Source organism: Pan paniscus, chromosome 16, assembly GCF_029289425.2.
Source record: "Pan paniscus chromosome 16, NHGRI_mPanPan1-v2.0_pri, whole genome shotgun sequence".
Classification (NCBI taxonomy): Eukaryota; Metazoa; Chordata; class Mammalia; order Primates; family Hominidae; genus Pan; species Pan paniscus.
This window is the reverse complement of record NC_073265.2, coordinates 41,621,268-41,635,755: the sequence shown is the minus strand read 5'-3', so window position 1 is coordinate 41,635,755 and position 14,488 is coordinate 41,621,268. Positions and strand designations below refer to the sequence as shown.

The following is a 14,488-nucleotide window of genomic DNA, read 5'->3' as shown; positions in this document are numbered from 1 at the left end:
TAAAAGAAGCATTCCTAAAATATAGAGATACAGAAAGTTTGAAAAAAAAAGTTTAGAAAAGACATGCTAGCTAGGACAAAACTGGCAACACTGTGCACGTATTGAACAAAATAGACTTTGAGGCCAAAAGCAGTGCTAGAGGGAAATAAAGTGACTTTGCAATGATAAAGATTTTATTCACTGTGCATGGTGTGTGCCTGTAATCCTAGGAGACTGAGGCAGGAGGATCTCTTGAGTCCAGGAGTTTGAGGCTACAGTGAGATATGATTGTACCACCACACTCTAGCCTGGGCAACAGAATGAAATCTCATCTCTGAAGAGAACAGATTTTATTCACTAGGAATATGAAATAGTGCTAAACTTCTATATACTTAATGACATAGCCTCGAAAGATATATAGCAAAAATCAACAGAAACCTCAAGAAGAGACAAATTTGCTATCAGAGTGGGAGATTATTGACTTCTCTTAATTATTGATAAGTGAAGTCCAAAAATGAGTAAAGCTGTGGAGAATTTAAACCAAACAGTTAACAATCTTAATGTAATAGAACAATAAGGTAACAACATTCAAGTAGAATATGTTTACAGAGTGCTGACTCACCTTTTTTTTTTTTTAATTTTAAGAAAATTGAGATGGAGTCTCGCTCTGTTGTCCAGGCTGGAGTGCAGTGGGACTATCTCAGCTCACTGCAACCTCCACCTCCCAGGTTCAAGCAATTCTCTTGCCTCAGCCTCCCCAGTAGCTGGGATTACAGGTGTCTGCCACTACAAGCAGCTAATTTTTGTATTTTTGGTAGAGACAGGGTTTCACCATGTTGGCCAGGCTGGTCTCAAACTCCTGACCTCAGGTGATCCTCCTGCCTTAGCCTCCCGAAGTGCTGGGATTACAGGCGTGAGCCACCACGCCCAGCCTGACCCACTTTTAAATGATGCCGAATTCTAAATACATACATATATATGGCTGCTTATTTAAGGGAGTTGAGCAGGCAGTGGTGCTGATTTGTATCTAAAGTGATTACTTGGGAGAAAGGGGGATGAAAGAAGGAAGGGGTGCTTGAGTGTGAAGAGTCTAGAGATGAAGGTGTCAAGGAGACCCAGGTTCTAATGCCAACTCTGACATCAATTGCCAGCTGATTTTTGACAAGCTATTTGTTCTCTTGGGTCCTATTTCCTCAGTTATCCACCAGAGACAATGTTCACCCTCCCTATGCCCCAGGAATGTCAGATTTGACTGATACATGTGATTGAAGATGTTGAAAAATATAATGTACTAACATGGATTAAATTAGACAAGTATTTATCAAACATCTACTCATGCAAGTCTCATGGAAGATATTCTAGGGGGTACAGGGATATGTAAATCATGGAAGTCATTCTAATATAAAAAGTCACACAAATAACTATCAAGTTACCTGCTTACAATCCTTCAGTGGCCTACCATTGCTTCAAGGATAAAGACCAGCTGGGGTATAGCCTCTGTCTGTTTCTGTGATTTCAACTCACATTTTCTCCCTCATTCAGCTTCAATCCTTCCTATTGATGATTTCCTTCCCACCACAGAATGTTTTTGCCAGCTGTTTCCTTGGCTTGGAAAATCCTTTTCTCCTCCTTTCACCCAGTTAGCACCTTCCTTTTCTCAAGGCAACTGTCTCCTGCTTCCAAAATAGAACATATTCCTCTCACATGGACTCAGCATAGTGTCCTTGGTCTTTGTGGTATTTTTCATTTTAGGGAGCAATCATTTGATTAATACCCATTTCCCCGAGTGACTATAAGTTCTAGGAGGGCAGGGACCATGTTTGTTTTTGTTTTCTGGTGCATAGTAGCACTCAGTAAATAATTGTTGACTAGCTGACTGATTTTTTGATTGAATGAATGAAGATGCTTTAAGAGAGATACAAACAAATACTATGAAGAGTCAAAGGAAGAGGGAATTTTTGAAGTGAGCCCCAGAAGAGATTGCAAAATGCTGCCTAGATGCCAGTTTAATGGATGAATGTGATTATTATCACTAATCAACTTTGAGTGATCTTGGTGTTTGTTATAACAAAGAAATTGCTGAATTTTATTTGTTAACTCTTTGTTAACATTTTCCGAGAGATTCTTACTTGATTTATCTGGTCATAGGAAATAACTCATTATCTTTTGGCAGCCCAAGCATGAACCTCTCTGCATCTTCTGTGACCTCATGGGTGTGGACTATGAGGAGATGTGTCACTGGCTCTGCCATCGGAAGCTGGCTACTGCCACAGAGACATACATCAAGCCCATCTCCAAGCTGCAGGCCACGAATGCCCGCGATGCTTTGGCCAAGCACATCTATGCCAAGCTCTTTAACTGGATTGTAGATAATGTCAATCAGGCTCTCCATTCTGCTGTCAAACAGCACTCTTTTATTGGTGTGCTAGACATTTACGGGTGAGTATATTTGGCTAATTGGTCTGCCAGAGAACATTTCTTTCTAGAACTTATCTCGTAACTCTAAGTGGGCATTTGATTCTGTTTCCTACTGGTAAAGAGAAGGGAAACTTTGCCTATGACAATTCAAGAATACCTTGATGATGGTGATGCAATTGCGTGTTGCTTAAAATTTAACTAAAACAAAAAAAAAATAGTTCACATCCAGAGCTAATTTACTTAGCTAGTGCATAGACTTAATTGGTTTTCAGATGCTCATGTGGTAAATTATCACTGAAATTCTAAAAATCTAATTTTATTTGCTAGTTTGCCTTATTTGGGTACCTGTCTTTAGCTGTTAAAATCCTTCCTTCATATTTGTGCCTGCTTCATACTTAATTTTTCATTCTCTGGTTCTCTTTTTCAAAAGAACCTGTAGGATCTCTGTTCCTATTTCCCTCCTATATGTGTGTAACACCGTGAGTCAGTATATTGACAAGAGCAATGGCTTTATTATAATTCTGATGTTCCCCACTTGGGGGTGAATGAGCCCTCAAAAACTCGTAGTGTTGAACACCTCTGCATGCTGGGGCCTTTGGAAAAAAAAAACAAAAAAAACCTCTCTGCTGCATGGCTGATGCTCATCTGCTGGGTACATATTCCTTGTTACTGACTTAGAAATCTTTATTTTCACTGATATGGAAAGAAAGTTTTACAATGTTGGGGAATGTCCCACTTCTTTCTTCCTAATGTGTATATTTTGAATATTTTTAAAAAGCTTTTTGTTCCTTTTCTCCCCTTTTCATATTGTTTTTGTGGTTACAGATTTGAAACATTTGAGATAAATAGTTTTGAACAGTTTTGCATAAATTATGCAAATGAAAAACTACAGCAACAATTCAATATGGTAAGAATGTTCTTCCTTGAATAATACTCTGCTATAAATTATTCTCTTGAATTCCTAGTCTTTGTTTAAAAGCTTATCCCTGGAATGAAGTTGTGAATTAAAATTATTATATGGAACTTAGAACTGACGATTAATGAATGGTACAACATTAGAAAAATGTTTTATGGGCCAGGTGGTATTCAAGGTTATCCTTGGATTGCAGTCTGATAATAACGAAAATTTGGGACAAATAGATTGAGAGAAGCAGGCAGTGTGTTAGGTAATTGCTTGGGAGTATGAAGCTTTAAGCCCAAGGATATCTTTCAGTTTGTTATTTTGAAGTTTATTGTATGTGGAATTATGACCATCTTAATGCTTACTTACTATATTAGCAAGATGTCAGAACTAAAAAGCAGAATTTTACATATTCTCTTTTCAGCAGTCTGGGACATTCACTGGGACAATGGCAATGTGAATATTTTGAGTGGCTCTCGTGAAGTAGTAATATTAAATATCTTAGAGGAGTATTGTGGTTTTGGGAGATTCAGAGATGCTTAAAAATCAGGGGCAGCAGATTGTAATAGTGAAGGACACAGAGCCCAGAGGTGAACTGTGTGAGTTGGAATCCTACCCTGTGTCAGTTATCTAGGAGACCTTGGGCAAGTTAGTTGACCTCCCTGGGCCTTAGCTTCCTCATCTGTAAAATGGAGATAATAATAGTACCTTCTGTGTGTGGTTTTATGGATTAAATGAGTTGGAATATGTAAAGGGTCCATAATGTGCCAGGTACAGTTCTGAGTGCAAGAGTGGGAGTGATTCTTAGTGTTGATGAAAGAGGATATTAAAATGAGATGCCCATAGGAATTAGAAGATAGAGCTCAAGGGCAGGAAAGACACCGTTAATAAATCCTCATCTTGTAAAGAGAGAGGTCAAGTGGTATGGTTTGTAGTTGATGCACAAAAACCAGATGTTTAAAGACACTGCAAGTTACAAATTTGGTTAAAAAACAAAAGAGGATCTAAAAATAGTAATATAGGGAGAATAGTGAAAGAGCGGGAAGGAGGTGGTGTATGTGAATTTAGCCTTGTTTGTGTCATAATGAAATCAGTAGGTGTTTCATAGTGATAAATCAGAAGGTAGTTGATAAGCATACTCTTTAGAAATATGTAGGTAAATATCAGAAGAAATACCTAAGGGAATTAAAAATGGTTGCCTCCAGGGAGCGAGACTGGGGTTGGGGAGAGATGGGACAAGGAATTGCTACTTGTCATTATAAAACCTTTTAGACTGCTTGATTAAATATTCCATATACTTTGAAAAAACTTGAACCATCTTTGTTTAGCAAATTAAGCTTCTTACCACAGTGAAATAATGTAGAAGTGATCTTAAAACTTTAGGCTTATGACTATTTCCATAATAAGATGACTACTAATATGATTTGCATCTCTGCATAAAGAACATTAATAAAAACTTATCAGAAACTAAACTGAGCATTATTGTTTCTCAAGGTGTTCCTGAGTTTCTTAATACTTTAGTTAATGCCACAGCCTTCCACTCTTTCCCATTGTGTTTCCACACAGAGTGACTGGAATGTAAGGAAGCAATGCCAGCCTCTTTAGGAACTGGCTAGTTTGTCTGTTTTTCAGGGGCCTCCTGTCTGCATGTGTGTTTTGGTCTCTTGCGTCTCTTCCTCTTTCCTGCTGTCTGTCTCTATCCACCTGTTTCTCCTTCTCTCTTCACATACCCCCTTACATTCTGCATCTTCGATTCTGCACAACTGCTCTGCCCCCTCTTCCTATCCAATGTCAGATTCTTTCCTTCTAGTCTGTATACATCTTCTCCACCTCAAGCTTTCTCCTTTCTCACTCACTTTAAACTTCCTGTGAACCCAGCAGTGGTTGGAATGCTCTTCTCGTCCTCTTAACTTGCTTATCTCCCATTCATTTTGGCTTCTTTCAGTTTCAACTCCCACTACTAATTGCCTCATTATTTTCTTGTTTCCCAGTTCAAATACCTGAGAGAGAGAATCTGATTAACACTGTTCATTTTTTCATCAGAGGTCTCTAGCAGGAGACTGCCCTCATGTACCCACACTGGTTTAGTCAGCTGTGATTAGGAACGTGGGGTCTCACAGTATAAATAACTTGATTGCATAGGGCTGTTACCTGATCTGGGGATGTAGGTGGGGGCAGTCAGCATGAGAAACCCCGTGGTTGGCATGCTTAGTGTTTGAAGGCATTACTATATTGACCAAGAATCTCTTGCCATATTGAACTTCATGCCCATATTCTTTGACAGTTGAGCATCCCAAATTTTAAAGACCCCAGGAGCTTTTCCAAACTAGACATGGAGATGTGTGTGAGTAATATGCTCTATTTAATGTCTAGAGCAGTGTTTCTATTGTCAATATTGAGACTACATATAAATTAATGAAATTTTTAAAAACAGAGCACATTGTTTTGGAAGATACTCTTACCATCAGTCAGGGTGTCCTGCTGACATATGGTGCCCTATTTGCCTTCTCATTAATCAAAAGAACAGAAGAAATTTGCTTTCTTGTTAGCATGACATAAATATTCATATGGATGACTGTTTTTTGTTAAAGCTTATAATAGCTCGTTAGACTGTAAACACTGCAAATGAGGCCAGGCGCGGTGGCTCACGCCTGTAATTCCGGCACTTTGGGAGGCCGAGGCAGGCAGATCATGAGGTCAGGAGATCGAGACCGTCCTGGCTAACACGGTGAAACCCCGTCTCCACTAAAAATATAAAAATTTAGCCGGGCGTGGTGGCACACGCCTGTAGTCCCGGCTACTCAGGAGGCTGAATCAGGAGAATCGCTTGAACCCGGGAGGTGGAGGTTGCAGTGAGCCCAGACCGTGCCACTGCACTCCAGCCTGGGTGACAGAGCAAGACTCTGTCTCAAAAAGAAAAGAAAAGAAAAAAAAAAAAACACTGCAAATGAGCCAAGAGTGGCATTACAATAAGTACAGAATACAGTGGGAAAGTTCCAGACACATGAGGAGAGTATGCATTGGAAATCTTGTGGCACATAAGTTTCACAGGGCGTGGGGTCCTAGAAAATATGGGTCATTTGATCATCACCACAAAAGTCTTTTCTTCCCACAAAAATAGCAAGATTTGTGAAAGAACCAAAGGAGACAAAAGAGATAAGTAAAGGAAGGCAGAAACTCCCCAAGAATGAGTAGCAGTCATTAGCATCTGTAGAGACTAGAAGTGGTGGTGTCAGCTGCATTGGCTGGGCAGTGGCTGGGCAGCAGCCTGAAACAGGAGCTGTGGCAGTGATTGGATTGCCCTTCCCACCCGGACTAGGTTGGCTGCCATTCATCTTTAGAGACTAGATCACACAGCCCTCCTCAGGGAAGCCTCCCCTGACCAGCCTGTGTCCAAACTAGATGAGGACTCTTGCTCTTATAGTTCACGTTATTTTCCTTTGTAATACTACTACAGCTTGTGATTATATTCCTTATGGTTATTTGGTTTCTGTCCGCTTCTCCCACTTGTCTCCAAGCTCCATGAGGGCAACATCCACATCTGTGTTGTTGCCCATGTGCAGTGACTGGCACATGGTAGACAGTTAATACATAATTTTATGTGAATGGAGATGAGAAGCAATGGTGAGGACAGTGGCTGAAGGCTTCATCGGAAATAGCAATGGACTAGCAGTTGCAGTTGCTAACAGAATTTAATGTGGAAACCAGAAAAGTGAGTCGTAGACTCCATGACTATCACAGATAATCAGGGCAGTCAGGAGAAAGACCAGTCATTAACTAATTCTGAGCCACGTGAACTTCAGCACCACAGTCCCTTAGGAGAAGTACTTTGTTATGCTGAAAGCATTGCCCAGCATGATTCAGTAGCCTGGAGGGCATCAACATAGTTGTTAAATGCCAGCTAAGGCATTCCTGTGTCCCATGTTGTTAGCAGCACTCTGCGATAACTTAAGAAGCCAAAAGTACATAGTGCAGTTTTGAAAATATACATAATCAAAAGATCACAAAGATTGCTACATTGATCAGCTATTTAAAATATTTATATACCTAGATTTACTTGTTTACCAAGAATCCTACGTAGCTGAGGTTTTCCTGTTGTTTTATTTGCTTTCTCTGTGTGTAAATCATGCTTCTCCCATGAGGTTGTTGTTGAAAGCCACAGATTATCTCAAATTATGTTGGTATCATCTTGACTACATTCTTTGTTACAATAATCCAGTAATGACTGCTTTTTTTCTTTTTCATTTCAGCATGTCTTCAAATTGGAGCAAGAAGAATATATGAAGGAACAAATTCCATGGACACTCATAGATTTTTATGATAATCAGCCTTGTATTAATCTTATAGAATCAAAACTAGGCATTCTAGATTTACTGGATGAGGAATGCAAGGTAAGTATGATTTCCTGGGGTACTTGGTTTATCAAAATAGATGTATCAAGGTCAGAAGATAAGTGGGTTCAAGGAGAGATTCATTAGTATATCATGGAATGCCGTCGTGGTGACAAGTAGGGGTTATGCTTTCATTCCAAAGGGACACTAGACCCCAAGGGTTCTAATTACAAGTGAAACTAGGAGAATTTCCCTCCTCTTTTCAGCTGATTCTAAATTACATGAAAAATTGATGTTAGATACTAACAATTTTAGCCACTTTTGTTATTAATTTGTTTAGTACTTTTTGGTCAGCGATAGAATTTAAAGAAATGCAAGAAACTGTGCAGAAGATATTTTGAATAACAGTTCTAAATAGTTGTAATTGTAAAACTAACTAGTTGTTCCTTATTACTGACATATTTGAGAGGGATGGAGTTGTATCTTTAATATTTAAAGATGCAGCATGTTGGAAAAAAGCATTAGATCCCCAGCTTTACCACTGAGTGATCGTAGGCAAACCTATTCTTTCACTTTATTTCTCTTTAGTTTATATGCAGTAAGTCACATTTTAGCACAGGTGTACCCTCCTAAGCATCCAGACTTCCTACAACATTGAGGATGCATGTGATGAAAAGGTTCTCAGCCTCACTTGAGATTTTAAAAAATGCAAACCAAAGCAAAAATGGTACACCGCTCTTTACCCATCCAGTAGGCAAATTTAAACTTGATAATTTTCATTTGATAATACTAAATGAATATTGCATATGTACTCATGATGAAAAGCGTGAATTCATTCAACATACTTTATAGGATATTTGACAACATTTATCATAATTTTAACTACATACCCTTGACCCAGGAATGGAACTGCTGGGAATTCCACCTTTGATTATACTTGCAAAAGTATCCAAGGTATATACATATAAGAAGAAAACTGTGGCAGTTGTCATAGTAATAACAAAAAAATCAGTAACAACCTAGTAGCCATAAATAATGCAGAGAATACTACTGTTGCAAAGCTGAAAAAAATGCAATGAGTGTGTAGAATTATCCTATTCACATACATGCCTTCAAAGAGAGTTAAAGAAGGCCGGGCATGATGGGCTCATATCTGTAATCCCAGCACTTTGAGAGGCTGAGGTGGGTGGATATTTGAGTTCAGGAGTTTGAGACCAGCCTGGGCAATATGGTGAAACCCCGTCTACAAAAAAATACAAAAAATTAGCTGGGCATGGTGGTGTGCTCCTGTAGTCCCAGCTACTTGGGAGGCTGAGGCAGGATGATCACTTGAGCCTGGGAGGCAGAGTTTGCAGTGAGCCGAGATTGTGCCATTGCACTCCAGCCTGGGTGAAAAGAGTGAAACCCTGTCTCAAAAAAAAAAAGAAAAAAAAAAAGAGAGGGAGAAATAATTAAGTTGGAGGAAATGGCAAGAGGAGACTACTCTCCATTTTATATCTTTCTGAATTATAGAAATGTTTCACTATGTAACTACGGATGTTACCTTTATTTGACAGAATTTTTTAAATTTAATTTTTAATTTTTGTGGGTACTAGTTGGTGTATATATTTATGGGGGTACATAAGATTTTGGTATAGGCATGCGATGTATAATAATCACATCATGGAAAATTGGGTATCCATCCCCTCAAGCATTTATCTTTTGTGTTACAAACAATCCAATTATACTCTTATTCTTAAATGTATAATTAAATTATTATCAAATACTAGGGCTTATTCATTCTAATTTTTTGGTACCTATTAACCATCCCCCATTTGCACTCCCCACAACCTCCTGCTACCCTTCCTAGCCTCTGGTAACCATCTTTCTATTCTTTATCTTCATAGGTTCAATTGCTTTAATTTTTACATCCCACAAATAAATGAGAACATGTGATGTTTGTCTTTCTGTTTAACAGAATTTTAAAAACGTACATAATAGCCCTGATATTTCAACTTTAACTTGGGAGGCTTTTTTGTTTTTCTTCTTTTGAGACTGAATTTCACTTTTGTCGCCCAGGCTGGAGTGTAATGGTGTGACCTCTGCTCACTGCAACATCCGCCTCCCAGGTTCAAGGGATTCTCCTGCCTCAGTCTCCTGAGTAGCTGGGATTACAGGTGCCCACCACCTCGCCTGGCTAATTTTTTCTAATTTTAGTAGAGACGGGGTTTCTCCATTCTAGTCAGGCTAATCTCGAACTCCTGACCTCAGGTGATCCACCTGCCTTGGCTTCCCAAAGTGCTGAGATTACAGGCATGAGCCACCACGCCCGGCCAGCTTTTGTTGTTTAAAAAACAGCAACAACAACAACAGATTTATTTGATGATTTTTCATATAGGCAGATTGAACTGCCCGAAGATTGGGCTGGGTTGCCCATGAGAAGGTCTCAGTCATACTATTCATTAGTAATTGGTTGTTGGCCTCTAACAATGAAATGTGGAAGGAATGAACTCCTAAATTGAATTGTAAAAGTTATTAGGTAAAGCCAAAAAAAAAAAAAAAAAAGATCTTTTGACAGTTGATGCTTTAGAGGAATCACAGTATTTACCTTGTTTTCTTTCTTCCTTTTTCCCATGAATATAGATGCCTAAAGGCACAGATGACACCTGGGCCCAAAAATTGTACAACACACATTTGAACAAATGTGCACTCTTTGAAAAGCCTCGTCTATCAAACAAAGCTTTCATCATCCAACATTTTGCTGACAAAGTAAGGAAGCTTTATATCAGTTTTTCTTTTTGAATACTTAAACGTGGAAAAAAACCAATAGTCAGGAGGTATCTTTTTTTTTCTTTTGCTGATGTTTGCATTCTTTAGGGCTCAAGGGACAGCAGTCTTTAGTGTTGACATGTTGGTTTTCTCTTCCTTTAACCTAAATTGAGTTATTTGTGAAATAAGTATGGGTCTATAATTCTGAAATCCAGGAATCTCTGTAAACTGTTTTTTTTTAATAACTCGTTTAGCTAAACCTGATCTCTGATCTGAATTAACATGAGATTATTTATAGTCTGTCTTTATCCCAGTTAGGCTGGAAATATTCATATTTCACTATAGAAATATGAATATGTTTTGTTGTAGATCATTGCCTTCCATTCTGCTGGAAATATGAAAAAATGGTGTATGTACATACTACATCTCTAAATGCCTGAAAAATTCTGAGTCCTAAAGCATAGCTGATCTCAAGGGTTTCAGAATAGCAATTGTGGACTTGTGTCACCCTCTGCGATTGATTCACTGGGTCCCTTCTAATAAGGCATACTGTCTTACTGCTTCACAAGTTCTATAGTGTACTTAGAAAATCACAAGCAATGAGAGTAATTTATATTTCAAGGAGACTGTGATGTAGGCTTTGGGGTAAGTTTCACAGGGTCTCCTTTAGGGATTGAGGACTTTCTAAGTCTGCCCTAATTCCATCTAGAGGCCTTGAGATGACCCTAGGGCCACCTAAAGGTTTTGTCATGCAAGCTTTGACCCCCTTGAGTGGCAGACAACTGAAGTTGCTGGAGTTTTGGAAAAGAAATAGTCCATTCTCAAGTAGTCCTGCTTTACCAAATCATACAATATTTCCCCAGCCTTCACCTTCATCCATCAGCAGCTTTTCACCTCTGTCCCCATCAGACACTCATTTGTTCCTTCTGATTCTCACTCCTGCTGTAATCTCTTGTAAGAGGAAACACAACTGCTTGATGGTAACCTAGGTTGGAAGGAGATACAAGGAGTCAGCCTTGGAAGAACTCTCTGGCCAGCATGGGAGAAGAGGATCTAATCTGCTCACCCACTAACTGAGAGGATCTTTTAGATCACAATCAGCGCTACCACTGTTTCCTAGGAAAAACGATATTTGAGGAGTTTTACTCTAAAGTTAACATACTTCTTACCAGGAATGGCCTTGGTTTCTTGGAAAAGACTGATAATACCAGTTTGCTGAGAGTTGATCATATAGCCTGAGACTAATAAAGATTCTTATTATTGATGATTATAATATCTATTCAAAAGTTTTATCGGTTAAGGAGATTTTTCCATGTGTTTTCAGGTGGAATACCAGTGTGAAGGATTTCTCGAAAAGAATAAAGACACCGTTTTTGAAGAACAAATTAAAGTTCTTAAATCAAGCAAGGTAACTATGGATAGGCTTACTCTAATCCAGGATGTATTCAAAGCATTAGCTTTTTAACAATAAAAATGATTTTTTTAACAAAAATCTGTTTCAGTTTTTAATTTACCAAATATATAACACTTAGTGTGTTAGTCAAAGTAATTTAGCTGCATGTCAGGTCCTGTTCTAAATGTATTGAAAATGCTAACTCATCTAATGACTCTTATTTTATGGATGAGGCACCTGAGACACGGAGACTTCATGGCTACTGAGTTTTCAAGCCAAATTAAAATCCAGGCTGTCTTGCTGTGTCTGTGCTTTTAACTCCTGTGCAATGTTTCTTTCAGTTTTGTGTGAAATTATTGCCTCCACAGTGGTTCTAGACTCTGTTGTGCCTTGGTGAGAGGCCATGAGAGAAAACAGTCTTTCTGCCCTGTCAGTTTGAAGGGAGGTACTAGAAACATGGCCTTACGCACTCCATCCAGATGGAGACTGATCTCTGGATCATCACTGAGTGCAGTTCCAGGTGTGGCCCAAAGCACTTTGAAATTATTTTTCTTAGGCATAGGTACTAGAGACACTGCTTTCTAGAGGGAAAAGAATATTCCAGATGGTAAGAGCTACGATGGCTACATTGTATTGATGATTAGGTTGATCCCCTCCATCCCTTGACCTTCCATCTGGAAAGAATGGGGAGGGGAACATGGCTCATGTTCATCCCACAGAGAGCAGAGCAGGAAGCCAGTTACTTAGGTCAGCAAAATGAATATTCAGGTATTCAGCTAAAAATTAAAAATTTTCATGTGAATTCTTCTAGATTACTGACTGGCAGTCTTTGTTTTTCTATTTTATTCTAAGAGAATCTTTTTAACTTCAGTGGAATAGTATATGAATATTTTGACTGTTGTTTTTAGAATAAAAACCTTTACTATCAGTTATTTTGATAATATAAAGATTACATGAAGACCAAATCCCAGTTTTAACCTTCAGAAAATAAGTCGAGACCAGGTGTTGTAGCTCATGCCTGTAATCCCAGCACTTTGGGAGGCCGAGGCAGGCAGACTGCTTGAGCCCAGGAGTTTAAGATCAGCCTGAGCAACATGGCAAAACCCCATGTCTACAAAAAAATACAGAAATTTGCTGGGCATGGTGGTGCATGGCTATAGTTTCAGCTACTTGGGAAGCTGAGTGGGAGGATCACTTGAGCCTGGGAGGTTGAGGCTGCAGTGAGCCGTAATTGTGCCACTGTACTCCAGCCTCGGAGACAGCGAGACTCTGTCTCCAAAAAAAAAGAGTTAAAGTGTCTAACAGGCACTGGGCATTAACTGTTTATAGTTTACAGGATTGATATGTAAGAGAAAATTCCCACAATGCCAATCTCTAAGTATTATTCAGTTAAAGATCTTTATTGGTTTGATTTATAAATAATGATAAAATTCTAGTTTTATTACTTTGTCAAAGTAATTTAGCTGAAACAGAACATTCACAGGTTTTCATCTGATTCTTGCTGTTGTTGTTGTTGTTGTTGTTTTGAGACAGTGTCTCACTGTCACCCAGGCTAGAGTGCAGTGATGTGATGATCATAGGGCTCACTGCAGCCTCGACCTCCCTGGCTCAGGTGATCCTTCCACATCAGCCTCCCAAGTAGCTGGGACTACAGATGCATGCCACCATGCCTGGCTAATTTTTTGTTGAGATGGGGTTTCACCATGTTGTCCAGGCTGGTCTTGAACTCCTGGTCTCAAGGGATCCACCCACCTCGGCCTCCCAAAGTGCTGGGATTACAGGTGTGAGCCACCACACCTGGCCAGGTTCTCATTCTTGAGGCATCTTTGATCAGTTATCTTTATTCTGATTTAGTTTTCTAATTGGCTTTTGAGTCCTTAGTCATCATAAGGTGGGTATGCATTCTGACAAATCATTTGCAGTGACTGCCAGTCTGTGTAACATTGTTTCCATTGAAGTGGGGACAGTGTGTGATTTACCTAACATAGCTTGGAGGCTTCCTCTGCTGCTGGTCTTTGCTGAAACCCAATCTAGGAGTATCAACTTCATAATTTCACTGCATCTGATAGAAGCCAGTACCACATAGTGTAAATGTGTTCTCTTGGAAGTACTAATTTTAGAAGATTAATATCTGTGTTATGTGTTTTGAGTAGAATTATTTTTGTAGTAATACAGTGTGGAGTATGTTTGTGTATTTATGTGTTTTGTCTTTTTTTTCCTGCAGCCTCTAGCTTACAACTTGAAAAGGAATTTTAAAAAATACATATATATATGGAATTATAAACTTATCAGAAGGTGCCTTATTTGATATTTTTCCACCATAAGGAAATCTTCTGTGGCCACATCTAATATCAGGAAGCATATAAATAAATTGCAACTTGACTAAATACCACTAAATTTCAGTTCTACCAAATACCATTAAAATGAGTTTTAACCCTCTACTTTCTGTATAGCTGATTAATAAGGGGAAGCACAGTTCATCTACTGAGTTTATGCCTCAGATCTCTCATCTATAAAATAGAATCATGATAGCATCTAATTTATGGAATTGTTATGAAGATTAAATAGGTTGTATTAAGGTTAATAGATATATAATTATAGTTGCAAATATAGCTTGACTAATTAGAAGAACTGGTTTTATTTATATGGGATGTGGCACTGTTGTAAAGATACGTACATACATCAAGATGTTCCTTTGGATTCATTTGAAGTCTCTTT

General features: G+C 38.7%; 1 protein-coding gene across 3 annotated transcripts in view; it reads left to right on the top strand.

Annotated features, from left to right (window-relative positions):
* MYO5A (myosin VA) overlaps positions 1-14,488 on the top strand; it is a 223,767-nt gene that overhangs the window by 129,724 nt on the left and 79,555 nt on the right. For all 3 annotated transcript variants that reach the window (XM_055098616.2, XM_055098617.2, XM_063596646.1), the window contains exons 10-14: positions 2,153-2,418; positions 3,223-3,304; positions 7,549-7,689; positions 10,252-10,377; positions 11,702-11,785. In XM_055098616.2, the coding sequence (XP_054954591.2) occupies positions 2,153-2,418; positions 3,223-3,304; positions 7,549-7,689; positions 10,252-10,377; positions 11,702-11,785 (699 nt within the window). The remainder of the gene's footprint in view (positions 1-2,152; positions 2,419-3,222; positions 3,305-7,548; positions 7,690-10,251; positions 10,378-11,701; positions 11,786-14,488) is intronic.